The 17,663-nt window shown below is 56.1% G+C and overlaps 8 protein-coding genes across 8 annotated transcripts; 3 read left to right on the plus strand and 5 right to left on the minus strand.

Moving 5' to 3' along the window:
- Nucleotides 1–552: 552 nt before the first annotated feature.
- On the minus strand, nucleotides 553–2,763 carry D7B24_002038 (uncharacterized protein; the record flags this gene model as incomplete). Its single annotated transcript, XM_028636254.1, has 2 exons — nucleotides 553–2,418; nucleotides 2,692–2,763. The coding sequence occupies 2 exons, from the start codon at nucleotides 2,761–2,763 to the stop codon at nucleotides 553–555; spliced, it is 1,938 nt and encodes a 645-aa protein (XP_028491441.1).
- Nucleotides 2,764–3,229: 466 nt separating this feature from the next.
- Nucleotides 3,230–3,940, plus strand: D7B24_002039 (uncharacterized protein; the record flags this gene model as incomplete). The annotated part of the gene is made up of 1 exon (XM_028636255.1): nucleotides 3,230–3,940. One exon carries the CDS (start codon nucleotides 3,230–3,232, stop codon nucleotides 3,938–3,940), a length of 711 nt encoding a protein of 236 aa, XP_028491442.1.
- Nucleotides 3,941–4,447: 507 nt separating this feature from the next.
- D7B24_002040 (uncharacterized protein) lies at nucleotides 4,448–5,033 on the plus strand (the record flags this gene model as incomplete). Its single annotated transcript, XM_028636256.1, has 2 exons — nucleotides 4,448–4,616; nucleotides 4,678–5,033. The coding sequence occupies 2 exons, from the start codon at nucleotides 4,448–4,450 to the stop codon at nucleotides 5,031–5,033; spliced, it is 525 nt and encodes a 174-aa protein (XP_028491443.1).
- A 298-nt stretch (nucleotides 5,034–5,331) lies between these two features.
- Nucleotides 5,332–8,103, minus strand: D7B24_002041 (uncharacterized protein; the record flags this gene model as incomplete). Its single annotated transcript, XM_028636257.1, has 1 exon — nucleotides 5,332–8,103. The coding sequence occupies one exon, from the start codon at nucleotides 8,101–8,103 to the stop codon at nucleotides 5,332–5,334; it is 2,772 nt and encodes a 923-aa protein (XP_028491444.1).
- A 1,027-nt stretch (nucleotides 8,104–9,130) lies between these two features.
- On the minus strand, nucleotides 9,131–10,292 carry D7B24_002042 (uncharacterized protein; the record flags this gene model as incomplete). The annotated part of the gene is made up of 3 exons (XM_028636258.1): nucleotides 9,131–9,208; nucleotides 9,268–9,615; nucleotides 9,690–10,292. 3 exons carry the CDS (start codon nucleotides 10,290–10,292, stop codon nucleotides 9,131–9,133), a joined length of 1,029 nt encoding a protein of 342 aa, XP_028491445.1.
- Nucleotides 10,293–10,962: 670 nt separating this feature from the next.
- D7B24_002043 (uncharacterized protein) lies at nucleotides 10,963–12,466 on the minus strand (the record flags this gene model as incomplete). Its single annotated transcript, XM_028636259.1, has 3 exons — nucleotides 10,963–11,893; nucleotides 11,945–12,356; nucleotides 12,412–12,466. 3 exons carry the CDS (start codon nucleotides 12,464–12,466, stop codon nucleotides 10,963–10,965), a joined length of 1,398 nt encoding a protein of 465 aa, XP_028491446.1.
- A 1,338-nt stretch (nucleotides 12,467–13,804) lies between these two features.
- On the plus strand, nucleotides 13,805–15,122 carry D7B24_002044 (uncharacterized protein; the record flags this gene model as incomplete). The annotated part of the gene is made up of 2 exons (XM_028636260.1): nucleotides 13,805–14,047; nucleotides 14,106–15,122. 2 exons carry the CDS (start codon nucleotides 13,805–13,807, stop codon nucleotides 15,120–15,122), a joined length of 1,260 nt encoding a protein of 419 aa, XP_028491447.1.
- Nucleotides 15,123–15,302: 180 nt separating this feature from the next.
- On the minus strand, nucleotides 15,303–17,207 carry D7B24_002045 (uncharacterized protein; the record flags this gene model as incomplete). The annotated part of the gene is made up of 5 exons (XM_028636261.1): nucleotides 15,303–15,359; nucleotides 15,423–16,700; nucleotides 16,756–16,918; nucleotides 16,969–17,110; nucleotides 17,162–17,207. 5 exons carry the CDS (start codon nucleotides 17,205–17,207, stop codon nucleotides 15,303–15,305), a joined length of 1,686 nt encoding a protein of 561 aa, XP_028491448.1.
- Between the last annotated feature and the right edge of the window lie 456 nt (nucleotides 17,208–17,663).

The raw sequence follows: 17,663 nt of genomic DNA on the forward strand, positions 1-17,663 counted from the left end.
ACGCACGAGGATGGTTTGGTCGACGAGGAGGATGCTGGTGTAAGCCTCGAGGTAGACGCGCGAGGCTTTCTTTACGACTTCGAGACCCTTGACGGTGATGTCGGTCTCATCGGAGAGTCCAAGGCCCACGAGATAGAGCATGATGGGCTGAGGGGATGCTGTATGGAGTGGTTCGAGATCGAAGTTTGATTCTCAGAGTCAACCAGCTGGGTCCGGCGCAAAAGTTTTGGCGGGGTAAAAGTGAAGAAGTCATGGAGGGGTGAAATGTCTGGTGGAGGCCGCCCCACCATCAACCCCTGTCTGCCTACCTTACCTTCGGTAGGTACCTAGGTAAGTAGGTACCTAAGTCACCTTACCTACCAGGCAAGCCAGGTAGCTGTCTACCTGGTCGATTTGCTGTCTCCATCTAAGCACCTGAGGGACGAACAATCATTTCAGCGTCAACTCTTTCACGGAGTATTTGCGATTCCTGATTCAGCATCCCAAGCTTGCCTTACACACTTCCCCACGATACCGACAAGAAGACAATCTATTACCTCCATAACCAAAAGATCAGAGCAAGGTGTACTTCTCCGTCTTGAAGGTGCCATCATTGACATCGTCTACCGTCTTCTGATGCGCCTTCGATTCCTCTGGAGTGAAATGCAAGAAACACCCGCTGATCAACTCGAACTTGTCGCCGACCGCCCTGTTGATGAGCACTGACTCGGCTGTGCAACCCTTGAACGAAATCAAAAGATCCCCCGGCCGAGCATCGCACACCCTCTCTGCATACCCGATGACTGCCCCCCTCGTGACGAAGAGGCGCGCATCGGCAAGGAACCTCACAAGCTTCAGCGTATACTTGTTCCAAAACTTCCGGTCCTCCTCGGGCACATGTCCAGCCATGATCTTGTCATGCAAGTCTGCGAGGTCACCCTTGGTGAAATCCGTCTTGGCGCCGCCCGTGAAGCACCAAAAGAACGACTCGATGAATTCGCGTCGACGCTCTTCGGGCGTTTGACCAGGGCGCATCAGGCTCACGCAGAGATTCTCGGCCTTCGCAAAGACGCCCTTGAGCACCTCGTAGATCTCGTCGTCGCCGATGGAATCTTTAGGGTTCTTCGGCATGTCCGTGTGTTCCTGACAGAGGACGATGACATCAACAAGGTGGCCTTTGATTGTCAGAAGGTTAAGATCATCGGAGAAGGCGAGATCGTCAGAGTTGGGATCGAGACGCGCTTTAGCAGGGGGCCGGGGAAGAAAGTCGAGGGAGCGGTTCATCCACTGTCCGGCCCAAATGTGTGTCCAGTTGACCGTCCAGGACGGGAGACCTTCGTCCCTGCTCCAGTGATCGCACATGCGGAGAAAGTTGAGGTTCAGGGATTGCAATATGGAGTCTTTGGCGATTTCCTTGTACAGTCGCACGACATGTTTGCGGTAGTCGACATCGACGGGCATGCTGTCCTTGCCGCAAATGCCCATGAGCGAGTACACCATATCGCGGGGATCAGTGGCTTCTCGGCCCCTGGTGGTCTGCAAGAGTTCGAGCAAATCGTTGGAAAAGTCGCCGGCAACCGACTTTTCACGGCAAAACTCCATGGCACGGATGCCAAAGAGGTCCCAGATCCGACGGGTCCCGCCGAACAAGAGGTTCGCTCGCGGGTCTTGTCCAAAACACCGCATCCCCTCGGCCGCCTCGGAGAGCGAGTTCCAGTCAATCTCGTGGGTGGCACACTTGACGGTGATCTCTCGAGAAAGAGATATCTCCTGGATGACCCACTGGCGACGAAAGTAGGACCGGTCACTGAGTTTCGTCAACGAGAAGAGTGCGTACTCGGAGTGCCGCTTGATGATGTCCGGGTACTTGGCCGACCCCTCCTTGCCGATCTCCAGAGCCAGGGCAAAGGCACCGGCGACATCGAGAGCCTGTGTGCCGATGCCGTCCTCCTCCTCGTTCTCCATGCCGATCCAAGCGACAACCCGTGTGCCTTGTTTGTAGATGTTCCCCATCAACCTGACCTGTGCATTCTTCTCAATGACATTCCGCTGGTCGATACAGATGGAATCGATCCAGACAGTTCTCGCCCTATCAGGGTATCTCAGATGCTTCAGCGCAATTTCGACATTAGACGTCACGAGGAACCGGTCGTCATTCACCACCAGCGGTTGGGTGAAGCTTGCACCCTTCCACGTGTATGAAAGAGTCTCAAACTCGCCGGACCTGTCTATAAAGTACCGCTCCAACGTGCATTGCAACTCGTCGGCGAAGGCACCGGGGAGAACGGTCAGCAAGCGAATGGCATGGAGACCCTGAATCCTGGGAAGTGCCTCGAGTGTTTCGACATAATTCGTGGTCTTGAACCCGTCAAGAACGGGGATGCCGCTGAATTTGGGAAGTGGGACTAGTGGCGTCGCCATACAGTCGCTTGCTCTGGGCTAGTTGAAGTGGGAGATTCGCGTATCAAGACTCCGTTGCTGGTCGTTGCGTTGTGTGCCCAACGGCAGTGGTAATGCTGACGGTGAAAGCTTGGCTGCTCCCGCGGGCATGTGCAAAGTGGTTGTGACACGACTTTAAGTAGACCATCCTCGCCATATTCAACAAGCATCCTTGCGGCACAGCGCTTCAGGCGGCCAATGATGTGCAAAGTGCTTCAGGGCGGCGGCATGGCGTGGTGGTTGTTACAATTGTGATCTCTCAGTTCAGCAGACCCCCTCGGACGAAGACGGGGCGGGGGTTGCAGACAGCTGGCGAGCAGGGGGGGTAGGACACCGAGCTTTCATTGGGACATGGTTCGTTGTGGCGCAATCCTTCGATGTCCTCCTGCAATGACTGTTGTCCAGAGCATTTATCATCTTTGAGAAGATCACAGCGAGAGGCTGCGATCATTGGCTTGGTTAATAAATGTATTTCTTGCACGCGCTGCACGGGTGCCTTGTGTTGCCCACCCCGCGATATATGTAGGAAGGAAAAGTAAGAGCTTATCGGATTCATCGGCCCAGTGGGGGCAGTAGCAAGGACCTAGCACCCATATCAGGTGTCGCATCCCTGTCAACATTCTGCTTTTGATGGAGCAAGCTTCCACTTGCAACAAAGGTAGGTAGTCGGAGCTCGACTTTTACATCACCACCATTCACACCGTCAAGCAAATACCAAGACAAGATCCGCCACCCACCCTGCGAGTCCGCCAAAACCCTCATCAAACACGCGCGAACCGAGTCATCTCCCGTCTCGAAAAACACCATCACCATGGCCGACAAGAAGGGCAGCGCCTATGGCGCGCCGGCCGGCGACACGGACTTTCGCAAGACCTGGGACCTCGATGAATACGCCGCCAAGGCCAAGGCGCGCGAGGCGGAGGAACGCGAGGAGGCGAAAGCGCGCTACGAGGCCAAGCTCGCCGGCAAAAAGTACTACAAGCCGCTGACGGGCAACGAGACGATGACGACGGCGCGGCAGTCGGGGCTCGACCTCTCGTCGCAGGTGGGCAAGACGCAGCTCGTGGCGGCAGGCGCAGGCGTCGGCAAGAGGGGGAGGAGCGCGGGTTTCTACTGCGAGGCGTGCGACCTGACGTTCAAAGACAACAAACAGTTTGTCGAGCACATGAACACGCCGCAGCACCTGGCGGCGACGGGGCAGAAGATGGAGGTCGAGAGGGCGTCGCCCGAGGAAGTCAAGGCGAGGATCCAATACTGGTGGGATCAGAAGGAGGAGCTTGTCAAGCAGCAGGCAACAGGTCTGCACGAGCGGTTGGAGCTGCGGCGGGCAGAGGACGAGAGGGAGGCCGAAGAGAAGAGGCGCAAGAGGAAGGAGGCCGACGAAAGGAGGCGGAAGGAGAGGGAAGAAGCGGAGAAGGTGAAAACAGAGTATGGGGACGATGTGAGGATTGAGGGCGAGCATGAGGAGGACGACATGATGGCTGCCATGGGCTTTGCCGGGTTTGGGACGTCGAAGAAGTGAGTCGCGTGTTGCCCATGGCGAGGCTAAATGATACCCTAGAAATGAACAACGAGGTCAAATTGCACCTATTCGTTGCAACTCTCTCAAGGTGGCAGAGCGGCCCGGTGCAATGGCACAACCATTGCGACAACACCGAACTGGACAGTCGAGTCGAACCTGGTCATACTCACCGAGTCGGTCAAACAGTCGGTGAAGATCGGACCCCGCCATCGGCAACGACCAAGAACGCTGTGGGTCGGTCTGCTGCTTGACCAGACCAGACCAGTTGCAACCCCCACCATGACCAGCTGATCGACATTGGCCTTGACCGCGACACGACAAACGATTGTTGCAAACGCCGGGACCTTTGCACGCATATACTCGCAGCGTCGTTCGCCAGCCACATCCTCTCGGCCAATTCGTCTGCGGCTCTTGCGTCCGTCTCTGCATCGACTGGTTTCTCTACCCCGCGTCCAGCCTCTCCCTCCTCTCCTTGTCCGCTCTCAAGAGCGCCTTCAATCACCCATCATGGCCTCTCCCTCAGGATCCTCCCTCCTCCTCGCCCGTTACTACAAAGATATGACCAAAGGCCAGGCCGCGAAGGACCTTCCTGGCGTCTCCGTCGGTCTCGTCAATAGCAATGTCTTCGAGTGGGAGGTCATGCTCATGATCAATGACGATTGCAAGTACTATGGTGGTCAGTACAAAGCCCAGAACCCCAACGCATGGCGATACGCAAAGCTGATGAATACTGCCAGGCGGCTTCTTCCGCGCCCGTCTCACCTTCCCGCCAAACTTCCCCGACATGCCGCCCTCCATGACGTTCCAGAACCCGATCCCCTTCCACCCCAACATCTACCCCGACGGCAAGCTGTGCATCTCGATCCTGCACCCGCCAGGCGAGGATGAGTTCGCGTACGAGGAGGCATCAGAGAGGTGGAGCTCCGTCCGCAGCCCCGAGAGCATCCTCGTCAGCGTCCTGAGTCTGTTCCATAGCCCGAATACCGAGTCGCCCGCCAATGTCGAGGCCGGCAGGTTGCTGCGAGAGGACACCAAGGAGTTCAGGAAAAAGGTGCGCGTGTGCGTGAGGCAGAGTCAGGAGGAGAGTTTTTAAAGGTGCACATGGCTCCATTCGCGTACGGCGACCTTTTGAAGATACCCAGGTGTTAGCGAGTACCGTGGATTGGGGGAGCACAGATTTTGGCGGCAATGCCATTCAGTCACGGAACCAGACACTCTCGACCCAATTCGCAGATTCATGATTTGTTCTTCCCAAAATTGTCTGACTGCTTCAGAAGTCTATTCCGATCTTGTCTACTTATGATAACTCCAGTGGCAATCTCGCACCCAAAACAAATCTATCCGAAACGATCCCACGCCGGCAACCTGCTACAACCCCATTCCTGTCCAGCCTAAATCAGTTGCTTCGTGTCCTCCGAGTCAACTAGAGATATGAGAGGGCTCACGTGCTTAACTTGGCCAATGGTTGGCGACCACTCGGAATCTGCATCACTTGCGTTCCGGTCCTTCAACGAACTCGCCCTGACAAAGTTGTATGCGGCAAGCTCAGCTGGAGGGTAGCAGGTGTGCGGCAATTTAGAGTCGACTTCGCGCAGCCGTTTTTGGAGGAGTTTGAGCCCATCCGGCATATCGCTAGGGTCGTCGTCGGAGTCGATAACATTTTCAGCTAGCTCTTCGACGAGAGCATCCTTCTTGGTAAGCCCAGTCAGAGAGATGCGGTGCAGCTCCGCTTCCTCCACCTTTTGCTGCCGGATGTTCCCGTGCGCCATCTTGAGCTCCTTCCGGGCGCCGGCCAGCGCCGCCCGCGTCGAGGCCAACTCGGCTTCGAACTGACAGACCATGCGCCCGGCCTCTTCGTGGTGGGCGCGCAAGTCATCCTTGGCAGTCTCCAGGTCCCAGGAGATCTCCTTCTTCTCGACGCACTTGTCGTCGTAGTCCTTGCGGCACTTGGCAGCTCGAGTCTCGGCCTTGACGCACCGCGCCTTGACCTCATCAGTTTCTGCAACAGCAGCGAGACGCGCAACCTCGGCCATGTTGGTCTGGAGGCGGGCGTCCTCGTGCGCCCCGCGCTCGCGCTGGAGAGCCGCCATGACATCTTCGAACGCGTGGCGCTCTTCTTTGAGCTGCCTTTGTGTCTCTTCGATCACCTGGCGCTTCTCCTTGAAAAAGTCAGCCGACCGCTCTACGAAGGAGGAAAACCGGCTCTCCTGAAACTCCTCGAATTCTGTCATCCTCTTCTCCGCTTCCGCAGCCTGGTCATCGAAGCGCTGCTTGAGGAGCTCGTACCGGTCGTTTGAGACGCTGAGCTCACGGTTGGCAAGTCGCAGCTGTTTGGTGAGCTGCTCGATGAGGAGTTGCGTGCGGCTGGTCTCTGCGCCGTCGCCAGCAGCACAAGGGTCCGGGACACGGCCGCCGAGCTGGGCGTTCTCTTTGAGGGCACTGAGAAGCGACCGGACCAACTGCGCCGTGAGCGCGTCTTCGCTGCGGCCGTCGACGCCGAAGAGAGTCTGATCTAGCTGGCGCGTGTAGGCATCAAACTGAGCCTGCTTCTGAGCAAGCGCAGCAGCATGCTCAACATGGGCGGCGCGAAGAGCATTCTCCGATGTCTTGAGAATCTCAGTCAGGGCGGCGATCTCTTTAGTGGCTGCCAGGTCGCGGGCCTGGGTGCCGAGAATGTACTGACGAAGTAGGGCATTCGACATGCCGCTTGGCTTGAGTTCGGGGGGAGTCTTGGGGGCCGCAAAGAGACGGTTGAGACTCTCTCTACTCGGGAACACAACGGGCCCAGGGAAAGGGGTGCCAGACGCGTTGGCAGGTTCGCCATTCTTTTCGGGCATTGACATATGCTGGTTAGCCGTGGCGTTAGGTTCAAGCACACTGGCCTTTGCAGCAGCATCGCGCACGGCGCCTCGGGCAATGTTCTGTTCCGCATTCAAGATGGGTTGCATCAATAAGTCACTTGACTTTCTGGTTTCTGCAGGCGCAGCACCATCCACGTCAGCGGAAGGGCCTGCGCGACGGAACATGGCTGCCCACACTTCGTTTTGCGAGTTGCGAGCTCTGGCGAAGATGTCTTCGATGCTGCGAGGATGGTGTTCCTTCTGAGGCTGCCCGACAGACTTTTCCAGGATGCTGTTTTGCTTCGAGACCGTGCCCTTGGGGTTCGCAGAAGCATGAATCGTAGGCGATATCTTGGAAGTGGCGGCATGGCGAAGAACCGCCTTAGGAGTTGCGTCGTATACATCATCGTCGCTGGTGCACCGCTTCACCGTTGCGTCACAAACGTCAGGGAGCCAATAGTCCTTCTCGGTGTCAACCGTCACCTTTGCGGGTTGCTTGGAGCCGCGTCGCAAGGCTATGGGTCGAACGGAGTGACTTGGCGAGGAACGCATCAACTTGATATCAGCCGGTGTGCTGTATTGAATTAGGGGCTCTGGCTCTGGCGGAGAATTGCCGACAGAGTTCTTCAAGACTGTGTTCGTGTTGCTCACCCGAGGCTTGAAGTTGCTTGGAAGGGCAGGATACATCGGGTTTCCATAGTACCCGATCACTCCAAGATACTCGTCAATTTCGGCCTGTTGCCATGGCGAAAGGATTGGGAGGCCGGCACTGTTCACAGGTCCAGGAGAAGAGTGAGTAAGATCACCAGTAATACTGCCGCGTCTAGGCTGACAGGGGTTCTCATCCCAGACATGCTGGGCAGGCTGTGGCCCATCATCAGCAGGCTGATCCTTTGCTTGAGGCTCGGGCTGCACTTGCAGAGCGTCCCCATTCCGAAGGCGCACGTCATCGGAGCGCTGAATGGGCGGCATAGTACTAGGGACATGGGCTTCGGGTTCAAAGCGCCGAGGTCCAGCCTCGGCAGAAGAGTGATGTACAGGAGGCATGCCTCCAGCGGAGGACTGGATCATGCGTGCTGGCAGAAGAGAAGGCATCGAAGGGAGCGTCATGTTGCCCTGCACTTGAAAGACCTGACAGCCTTGGAAATGATGCTGCGGGCTCATACCAGACGGGTGGAAAGAGCGGTTCTGCGGACCGATACCGTTGATGATGGGCTGAAGAGGTTCTTGGGGAGGGTACTGGGGGTACTGCACGGGGCGCTCGAGGTATTGAGCCCGGTTGTCGAAGGCAGACCAGCTGCTTTGGTTAAGGTTGCTTGCCATGGCTGGAGAGTGAGTGATAATTGTGATGAGTAGGTGGAAAGAGTCGAACATGGAATGATAAAGGAAGAGAGGCAAGAAACTACGGGTGGCTCCAATGAAGCATATTTATGCTGTTGGTTGATCCCTCCGAGGCGCGAATGTGCAGCAGACGTCGATTCGCTAAGTGGAATCAATGCTTCTGGATCCGCAGAATGCGTTTGCGGGCAACTTTGTCCGGGAAGAAGAATGACCCACTGGCTTGACATTGAGTACTGTGTAGGCGTGTCTCATGTCAAGCGATCCTTTCGAGCTGAAGCTTGAGCAATGCCGTAGTTCAGGGGCAGCTCTAGCTTGTAGAATCAATGATTCTGTGAGACCATAACTTTGTTGCCAAGGAAGTAGTACACGGGCCAAGACCGTGGAGGACCAATGCACACGAGGTAGTGTATGAGTTCAGGTCAGTTGATAGGTTCATCAACGACGTTGTCAAGCGGACCATGTTCGTCCATCTTAGCGAGTTTTTTTTTTAAAAAAAAAAAAAAAAGTGCAGACCAGACAGTAGGTCCGGGTGCCTTAGTGCTGCTCAATCGTATTTCCTTGTAAGAAGTATTCAGTGGTCATCAGAAGCCATTGGCCTAAACCTCGAGGGCAGGAGATGTTGAAAGGAAGTGGCTCAAGTCATGACAAAGAGATCGAAACCATGTAGCACGAAACACAAAGCTATTGTCGGTCGCTGTGTGTCGTGTACTATGTAGCGTTGTTGTTAAGCAGCTTTTCTATTCTTTGTTCCGCTCATGAGGAGCATGGGGACCCCGTATACCTTTCTGCGTAGGTACGTAGATGAGATCAGGTCTTTGTACTTGCATGCCAATAGTTTATGCTGCTATTGAAGACAACTGGGCAGCGGATTCTGCAAAACGTCTCGGCCAGATGTTGCTGCAGGTGCTGAGTGAGGGAGAGATCCTAGGTCATTGATTGTTTGAAGGAACATCTACTCTTGTTATCATCTAGTTTGCTTCGTATCTCATCATGGCATTGTCGATGAAGATCATTTGTTAATGATATCGGTCCAGTCCTGGTTCTTAATCCATTCTTCAAGACTTGTCATCGGACAATCGATGCCAGTCTGCTCATGTCAGTCAGTACACGTCCATGAGAACACTTCACCTCGCCTACAGAACTTACCTTTCTAATATCCTCCGCCCGCAACAGATCCATGCCGCCATCATAGCCGGGATCGGTGGTGTATTCGAACATCAATGCAACCTCGATGCCGGTAGCCTCTTCTCCTGTAGCAGCCACCATTTCATCAAACGTGACCTGGTTGTAAGCGACGGGTTGACCAGTCAGTTTCCCCCAAGATTGGATCCACTCGGTCCAGCTGCACGTGGTTCCCTCAGCCATGTAGGCCTTGCCAGGCGGCATCTGAGACACGGCAAAGGTGAAGGACCCCATGTCGGCAACCGGGTCAAAGTGAGGGACCATACGGTCGGGCGCCGTGGTGAAGGACATTTGGAACGTGCCATCGGGGCGCTGCAGAAAAGATTAGCACGCACGAAAAATGGCAAATCAATGACTGAAATGACTGAGGTCGGAGGTCTGCCTACCTTGCCAAAGTATGAGTTGGGCAGGATGCGATGGCTCGTGTAGAAGAAGCCCGTGTGGATGCACGACATCTTGGCCGCCAACGCCGGGTACTTTTCGTCGACGTAGGAGGGGAAGACGTCGGCCTTGGAATCGAAATGGTACAGGTCTTTGTACTTGCCCTGACTGCAACGACCCGCGTGGCTCAGCGTCGAGACGAGGAAGCTATTCTCAACCAGCGTGTCGACAGTCTTGGCGGCCGCGTCGGCAATGTTCTTCCCCTGGCGCACTTCGACATCGTAGGCGAAGCGGCGGCAGGTAATGCCCTGCTTCTCGGCGGCGGCGCGGCAGTCTGGGCGAAAGAACGGCTCCCAGTAGTTGGTGACGGAGAAGATGAGGTTGGCGCCTTGAAGAGCGGCGGCGAGAGCAACGGGGTCGTCGAGGTCGGCCGCCACGACCTCGGCGCCCTCCTTGGCGAGGGCGAGGGCAGCAGGCGAAGAGGGGTTACGGGTGATGGCGCGGACGCGGAAGTTGGCAGCAAGAAAGCGGCGGGCAACGGAGCCGCCCTGGTTGCCTGTGGCACCGACGACGGCGATCAGACGGGAGGTGCCGTCAGTGGTAGCCATGGTGGGCGATTCGTGGTTTGGAGTAAGTGCGCGTGAGATCCCGTTGGTTAGTTCGTCTGGTGTCCTTTCTCGTTCAGCGGCGTCAATTCACGTGCCTGACACCAAAATGCGATGCTGAGGTTTGCCAAAGAGCTGAGACTTTGGGGAGTTGGCAGCTGAGGGGGGTGGATAGGATGGAGGGGATGGAGGGGAAAGGGCTGGCTAGAAGGAGGACCGACCCCTGTTCCCACGAGGCCCAGAACGGTACCGTACACTGGGATCGGGCCCCGCTGAAGCAGAACGCAAATCCTGGTTGGAATCCCGGTTGGAATCCAGGTGGTTGGATGGCGCAGGTACCTACCGACCTTGGGCAAGCATGGTAAGGTCGGGATCTGCAAATAGTCTAGCACGAAAACTAGGCAACGGGTAGCTCAGGCCAGCGAAGGAAGCAGAGCTGCTCTTGGTCGGGCTTTGACCACGCTTGCTCGGTGAACATCACCTCGAATCATCAGAATCATCAGAATCATCAGAACCATCAGAATCATCAGAATCATCAGAATCACCAGAACGACCTCAACCGCCCAGTCTTTCCGACCAGGCTACTACCGGAGCCATCGCCTAACGATCGTTTCGATTTTCAACTTCCGAAGAAATTTGTCATTCATTAGAGTCTTTCGGCTGTCGAACCTCTCTACGCCAGTGTGGCCTTAAGAACCTTGATCTGCTCCAGAACGCTTGACCGACTAGTACCACCCTTGACCGACCTCATCTCGACGCTTCGCTCGTAGTCAAATGTCTGCGCAACGTCCTCCCCAAATCGGCTATCAATAGCCTGAAGTTGCTCCAGCGAGAGCTCGTTCATCGGAATACCGAGCTTCTCGCTCGTGGCGACACATCGCCCAGAGATGTGGTGCGTCTCACGGAAGGGAACACCCTTTCGCACGAGATAATCAGCAAGATCAGTGGCCAGCATGAACGGATCCAGGGCAGCCTTCATCCGCTCTGGCCTGATCGTCAGAGTGGAGAGGATACCCTGTGCAATCTGAAGGCTATCAGAGATAGTCTTCACATGATCCAGCATGGGTTCCCAGCTTTCCTGCAAGTCCTTTTGATATGTGCTGGGCAGGCCCTTCTGGGTCATCATGAGGCCAGCCATGTGGCCAAATGCTCGGCCGGCCTTTCCTCGCAAGAGTTCCAAGCCATCTGGGTTCTTCTTGTTCGGCATCAAAGAACTTCCAGTCGAATAAGCATCGGCAATGGAAACAAAGCCGAACTCGGAAGAGGAATACAGAATAAGATCCTCAGCCCATCGAGAAATATGTTGCATGAACATACTGCCCCACTGCAGGAATTCAGTGACAAAATCTCGGTCGCTAACAGCATTCATGGAGTTCCATAGAATGTCTGCGAAGCCCAGCTCCTCGGCCATCATATCGCGGTCAATGTTGAAGCCATTGCCAGCAAGAGCACCACAACCAAGCGGGCTCCTGTTGACACGCTTTGAAGTCTCGCGCAGCCGCTCCAGATCGTTCGCGAAGTAGAAGCCGAATGACAACAGATGCTGCGACCACAGGACAGGCATGGCACGCTGGAGATGCGTATATCCAGGCATGAGAACGCCGCTAGCAAGGTTAGGAGGACTGCTAGATTGGGCGGGTACTCATCAGACTTACTTCTCGGCCTCAGCGCGGGCGGCAATCACCTCAATCAAGGCAATCAGGTGGCCCTCAATTTCCTCGATCTGGTTGCGAAGCCACAGACGCATGTCGCAGGCAACCTGCTCATTGCGACTGCGACCCGTGTGTAGCTTGCCGGCGATGTCCTTGCCAATAATCTCACCAAGCCGGCGCTCATTGGCGGTATGGATATCTTCATCGTTGGGCATGATAACAAAGGCATCAGCCTCCCACTCCTTCTGAACCTCCCGGAGGCCTCGCTCGATTTCAGTGAATTCGTCCTTAGAAATGATGCCAGACTTGGCGTTTGCGCGAGCAAACGCAATACTGCCGAGGATGTCTTCCTTGAACAGGAGCTTGTCGTATTGAATACTCGCATTGTACTGGAGCATGAGGGGATCGAGGCCGCCTGTCATTCTGGGGTCAGCACATGGCAATCGAACTCCCGGCACGCAAAAACCAACCTGTGAAGCGGCCGCCCCAAAGCATGTTTTCTGCAGGTGCCTTTCCAGATGCCATGATGTGCTGACTGCGTTCGTAATTGCTGAGGTCGAGAGTACAGTCACTGACAGAGGAGTCGTCGGCGTCTACTCCGGTATCGCGTCCAATTTTTGTTTGATTACCTAAGACGAGTCATAGCTCTGTGCTGGCAGGTCACGTGTGCGCACGTGACCCGATGCGTCAAAAGGAACTGGAGCGCAGTGTCTGCTTTTGTGGTTTGGCCAGTTGCAATGCCTCTCAGGCTACCAAGTGGCCTCGATCTTGTCAAACTTGATTGTGATTCGCCTCGCACCAGGGATTTGGGCGCGCAGGGGAAGAATGACCGTTCGCCACCGAGTTCCTGGAGGTGTGACACCCCCACAGATGCCGGGAGCCCCGAGCCTGGTGCCCGGTGCTGGCCCGTGCCGGGGTCCTGACACACTGTGTTGTGCGTGATCCGTGCCCGCAACTGTGTGCAGGGGCGTGAAAGAGGTTGATTTGATCAGCTTTGCTCAGGGTCAAAAGCAGGGACAGCTCGGCCTTGGCACCGGAGCAGATTAGGGAACCTAGATCTGTCGGGGGTAGCTATTGAGTGTATCTACGTAGGCGATGACGAAGATCTCAGGGGCTCATGATCGCAGATCGGTTCTGTTGAACGAGGCAGAGAAAGTGCTTTGCTTTGCTTTGCCTACCGATCGCTGACCTGGGTATTTGACCTCAAAGTACCTACTTATCAGCTAACCTGACTGCACATCACCCACCTTCCTAGGCACAAGTAGCAAAGAAGGCACGATCGAGATATGCCCCTTGGACGCGCATCTCACCTTCCGTCTTGTTCGTGAAGCGGTCGATTCCGCCTGCTCTAGTCACTGCACTAGGCACTAGGCACTAGGCACGTGGATCGGCCCATCGACTTGGTACAGTGGGCAAGGCAAGAATGGCCTGTCCTGCAGCAGGTGCAAGTGGCGCTGCAACGCCCGGCCTGTGCTCCTTCCCCAAACGGGGAAAACGTACGAATCCACTTCCCTTTGTGAGAATTGCAGCATCCATCTCGCCCTTCACCTGCCGCTGAAGCCGTCCCTTAGCTCATGCTCCTTCCTGAAGACAGACAGGCCTTGAGTGCGTTTGAATGGCCACTCTCGTTCTCGTGACCGCAGGTCCGAAGGTCCACACTCTTCGTCCGGACCCTCTCCTCCATAACCTTTCTTAGCCTCGTTTTGTCTGACTCTGCGCACCATACCTCTCTGTTCTTGACAATCAGTTCCATCGTCGCACAATTGCTCTTGGTCCTTCTCTCGGCCCCAACAGAGAGAGACTCGACCTCAGAGATCGACACACTGCGACCGACCTAGAGCAGCCCTGTGCTGTGCTCGAGCCATGTCCTCCCCCACACCACCCCCTGCGGCACTGCCCTCGCTCGCTACCACACCGCTGGAACCGCCGCCTGGGGATGCCGAAGCCGCGTTGCACAAGGCGTCTTCACCCAAGGCGTCCTCTTCGAAGGCTTCCTCGCCCAAGGCATCTTCTCCCAAGAGCGCTTCGCCAAGGGCCGCCCATTCACTGCAACATATTCTCAATCCCGTCGACGACGAAGACGTACCGGAGCCATTACAGGTTGATGTAAGACCATGGCAGACTTCCCATCAAAACCCCCCACAAATTCGCCTAACAGCTTCAGGACGCCTATGGCCCCGACGACAACGACAACGATTCGACGTACGGCTCAGACAGTGCGACAAACTACACTGGCTCTGTATCCTCTTCTATCTATCACTACCAGTACGAGAACGGTCGGCGATACCACGCCTATCGCGAGGGCCAATACGTACTGCCCAACGACGACCAAGAGCAGGAGCGTCTCGACCTGCAACATCACATATGGCGCCTCCTACTTCGCGGCAGCCTGTACACGGCGCCTCTGCCCTCGCCACCAGCAGAAGCCGAGGATCCGCCAGCCGACGGATCCCTCCGCATTCTCGATCTCGGCTGCGGTACCGGCATCTGGGCTATTGACATGGCCGATGAATTCCCACACGCCCACGTCTACGGCGTCGATTTATCTCCGATCCAGCCTGATTGGGTGCCGCCAAACTGTAAGTTCCACGTCGATGACTACGAAGATGCCTGGACCTATGGCCCCGACGAGCGATTCGATTACATCCACGGCCGTGCCTTGTCGGGCACCTCTGGTGACTGGGCACGCTTTTACAGCAACGTGCGCGAGCATCTAGTTCCTGGCGGGTACGTCGAGATGCAAGAATACGATGCCTGGGTTTTCAGCGACGACGACAGCATGGCCCGCGCTCCGTGGACAACTGAATGGGTTGAGAAGCTTGACAAGGCGTCCCACATGTTTGGCAAGCCCATCAACATTGCGCGTTTCCACAAACAATGGATGCAAGATGCTGGGTTCGAGGACGTCAAAGAAGTCGTATATCGCATCCCCATCGGACCCTGGGCCAAGGATCCAGCCCTGAAAGAACTAGGACGATACGAGCTCACGCACATGCAAATGTCGGTCGACTCGCATACGCCAGCGCTGTTCACGCGGGTTTGGAACTATTCACAGGACCAGGCAGGCGTCTTGATGGAGGGCGTCAAGAGGGAGTTTCGAAGTAAGGATTTGAGGCTCATCACTTGCTATCGCTTCATCACCGGAAGGAGACCCCTGTCAGACGGCGACGTCAATGTCTGACGGCAGAGACTCTTTAATGCTTTGGACAGCAGTGGCGTTTAAGTAGGTTAGGCGACGTTTTATGGAATGACTTTGGACTCGACCTCACATACAGCTATTGATACTCGCAAAAACACTTATCGGGACAGCCGTGATGCAACATTGTGCCTCCGGTCGGTCTTGAAGTACGCTATCCAGCCCTCAATCCTTTCTGGTCAGATTTGACGAGATCAACTCTGTCTGCACATACTCGAAGTCCTGGCACAAGTCAGTAAACACCCTCCTAAGCTGACCGCGACTTATCCTGCGAGCACGACTTACTGCCGGGTTGAGAATGGGCAACTTGGTCCCCGTGACGTAGATGGCGAAATGTGTGCCAACAAAGTTCTGCCAGCCGCTGACGAAGGCCTGCAGCCACCGGTTCTCGACGCTCGCCACCCACCGCGGCCGTCCGCATCCCGTCGCATACCCCAGCCGGTACCCAACATCCCGCGCCTCGATGAAGAGCTTGACCGGCTTCCCTGCTGCGACGCCCTCGTCCTCAATGTACGTCGTATTGAGCGTTGCGTCCGGCCCCGTCCGCGTGTGCACGACGATGCACCGAGCCCCGCTGTCCTCGCACCGCGTCACGGCGATCGAGTTGTGGTAGTGAATGCTCAGGTACACTGCCGCGCCGGCTTCCTGTCGGACCGAAGACGGCTCGAAGGCGCTGAGCTCCGTGCTCCACGTTGTGTTGACGTCGACCTGCTTGCGGAACAGCGCCGCCGGCGTCTCCCGATGCGACAGGTCGTAGACGTTGCCGCGGATGCGCAGCTTGCCGGGCACCGATGCAAAGTCTGTGAAGTCCTTGTACGGCGTGCGCTGGTGGTAGTACGCGCCGTCCGCGAGGCCGCCGTCAAAGTCATCGCGCCACCTCGCCGGCCGCGGCAGGTCATACAGCACGCCGGGCATGTGCTCGGTGATGGGCGCGCCACCGTTGAACACGGGCCAGCCGTCCTCCCACGTCACGGGGCACAGGAAGGTCTCGCGGCCGAGCTGGGGGCGGCCGGTTGCATTGCGCGGGTTCTGAGGCCGCGTAGCGAGGAATACGGCCCACCACCGGCCGTCGGTGCCCTCGACAATGTCGGCGTGGCCCGTCGCGAGGACCGGCAGGGACCGGTCCCTGCCGTTCCAGAGGACAGGGTTGTTGGGGTTCGCCTCCCAGGGTCCTTCGAGAGACGACGCGCGGTAGTTGTTGGCCGAGTGGTTCTCCTCCGTGCCGCTGTCGGCGGAGATCATGTAGTAGGTGCCGTTAATCTTGTAGAGGTGGCTTGCCTCGGTCAGCGGGTAGCCGACGTCTTCGGGGACTGTGGTGGTGTGGAGAACACGGGACTCGGAGAGGGAATTGCCCGTCTTTATGTCAATCTCCGTAATATGGTTCGCAAAGCTGCCGTAGTCGGCAAACTCGGAGAAGGTGCTCGTAAAGTAAACCTTGCCATCGTCGTCGAAGAAGAGGTCCGGGTCGAAGCCCCATTGGTCAACATAGATTGGTTCGGAGAAGGAATCGGGGTCCCAGATGTTGTCCGTAGTGACATAGAAGGATCGTGGGACGCGAGTGACCTGGAGCGTGAGCAGAGGGCATAGTTGGTGTGGATGATCAGACACCAAGACTTACATTATCAGGAGGGCTGATGACATCAAAAATGGTAGTCGTCACGTAGTAAATTCCGTCGTGGTATCTGATCGTCGGGGCGAACACACCACCGCTGGGCGCTGTACCGCGGAGCGGCAACTGTGACGGTCTCGACAGAGCATGCCCAATCTGCTCCCACTTGACACTAGTTTCATGTGAGTGATAGAATTTCAGGGACGACAGACGTGCACTCACAGATCCTTCGAGGTGTAAATAGGTACACCAGGGAAATACTCAAAAGTCGACGTCACGAGAAAGTAATCATCCTTGACCCTGATCATGCTCGGGTCAGGGTTGAATCCAGGGAGGATGGGATTAATGAGGCCATCAACAATTGCTGATCCTTGTTAGTGGAAACGAGCGCCCTATTCACCAGGGTCAAGCGTACTTGGCAGCAGCAAAACGGCAGAAGCCAAATATTCGAACAGCTTCATTGTGAAAACTCAAGTTTATAGTTCCGGCAGCGCCTTTCTTCAGCATCACGCTGTCCTTTGTGTTGGCGAAATTCGGTACAATACATTATATAGATTTCATCGACAAATGACGTTCACCGGCAACACATGCTTGCGTAGTGGCCCATACCCCTCATTCTAAGGTGCCGGGTAATTAGGATGCTGCATGCAAGTAACTTACTTGGGGAAAGAATGTGACCCCAAGAACGCACATCCAACAAGCGGGCAAATGAGGTCGCGGATAGACCGACCTCCTCCGGCAGTCAATGCTGGGACCTGGTCTTCCGAGTGCGATACCCCGCGCCGAGCAGGTCTACGAGTCCGAGGAGTCTCACAGCGGGGCATACATGGCAAACGAACAGCTTGGATATGTGTTTTCAGAAGACAGCCATGTCTGCTAGGATCTACTTCGAATCTGCAAGCATGTGTATTTTTCCA

Source organism: Verticillium nonalfalfae (assembly GCF_003724135.2).
Source record: "Verticillium nonalfalfae strain VnAa140/NRRL 66861 chromosome Unknown scaffold_147, whole genome shotgun sequence".
NCBI lineage: Eukaryota > Fungi > Ascomycota > Sordariomycetes > Glomerellales > Plectosphaerellaceae > Verticillium > Verticillium nonalfalfae.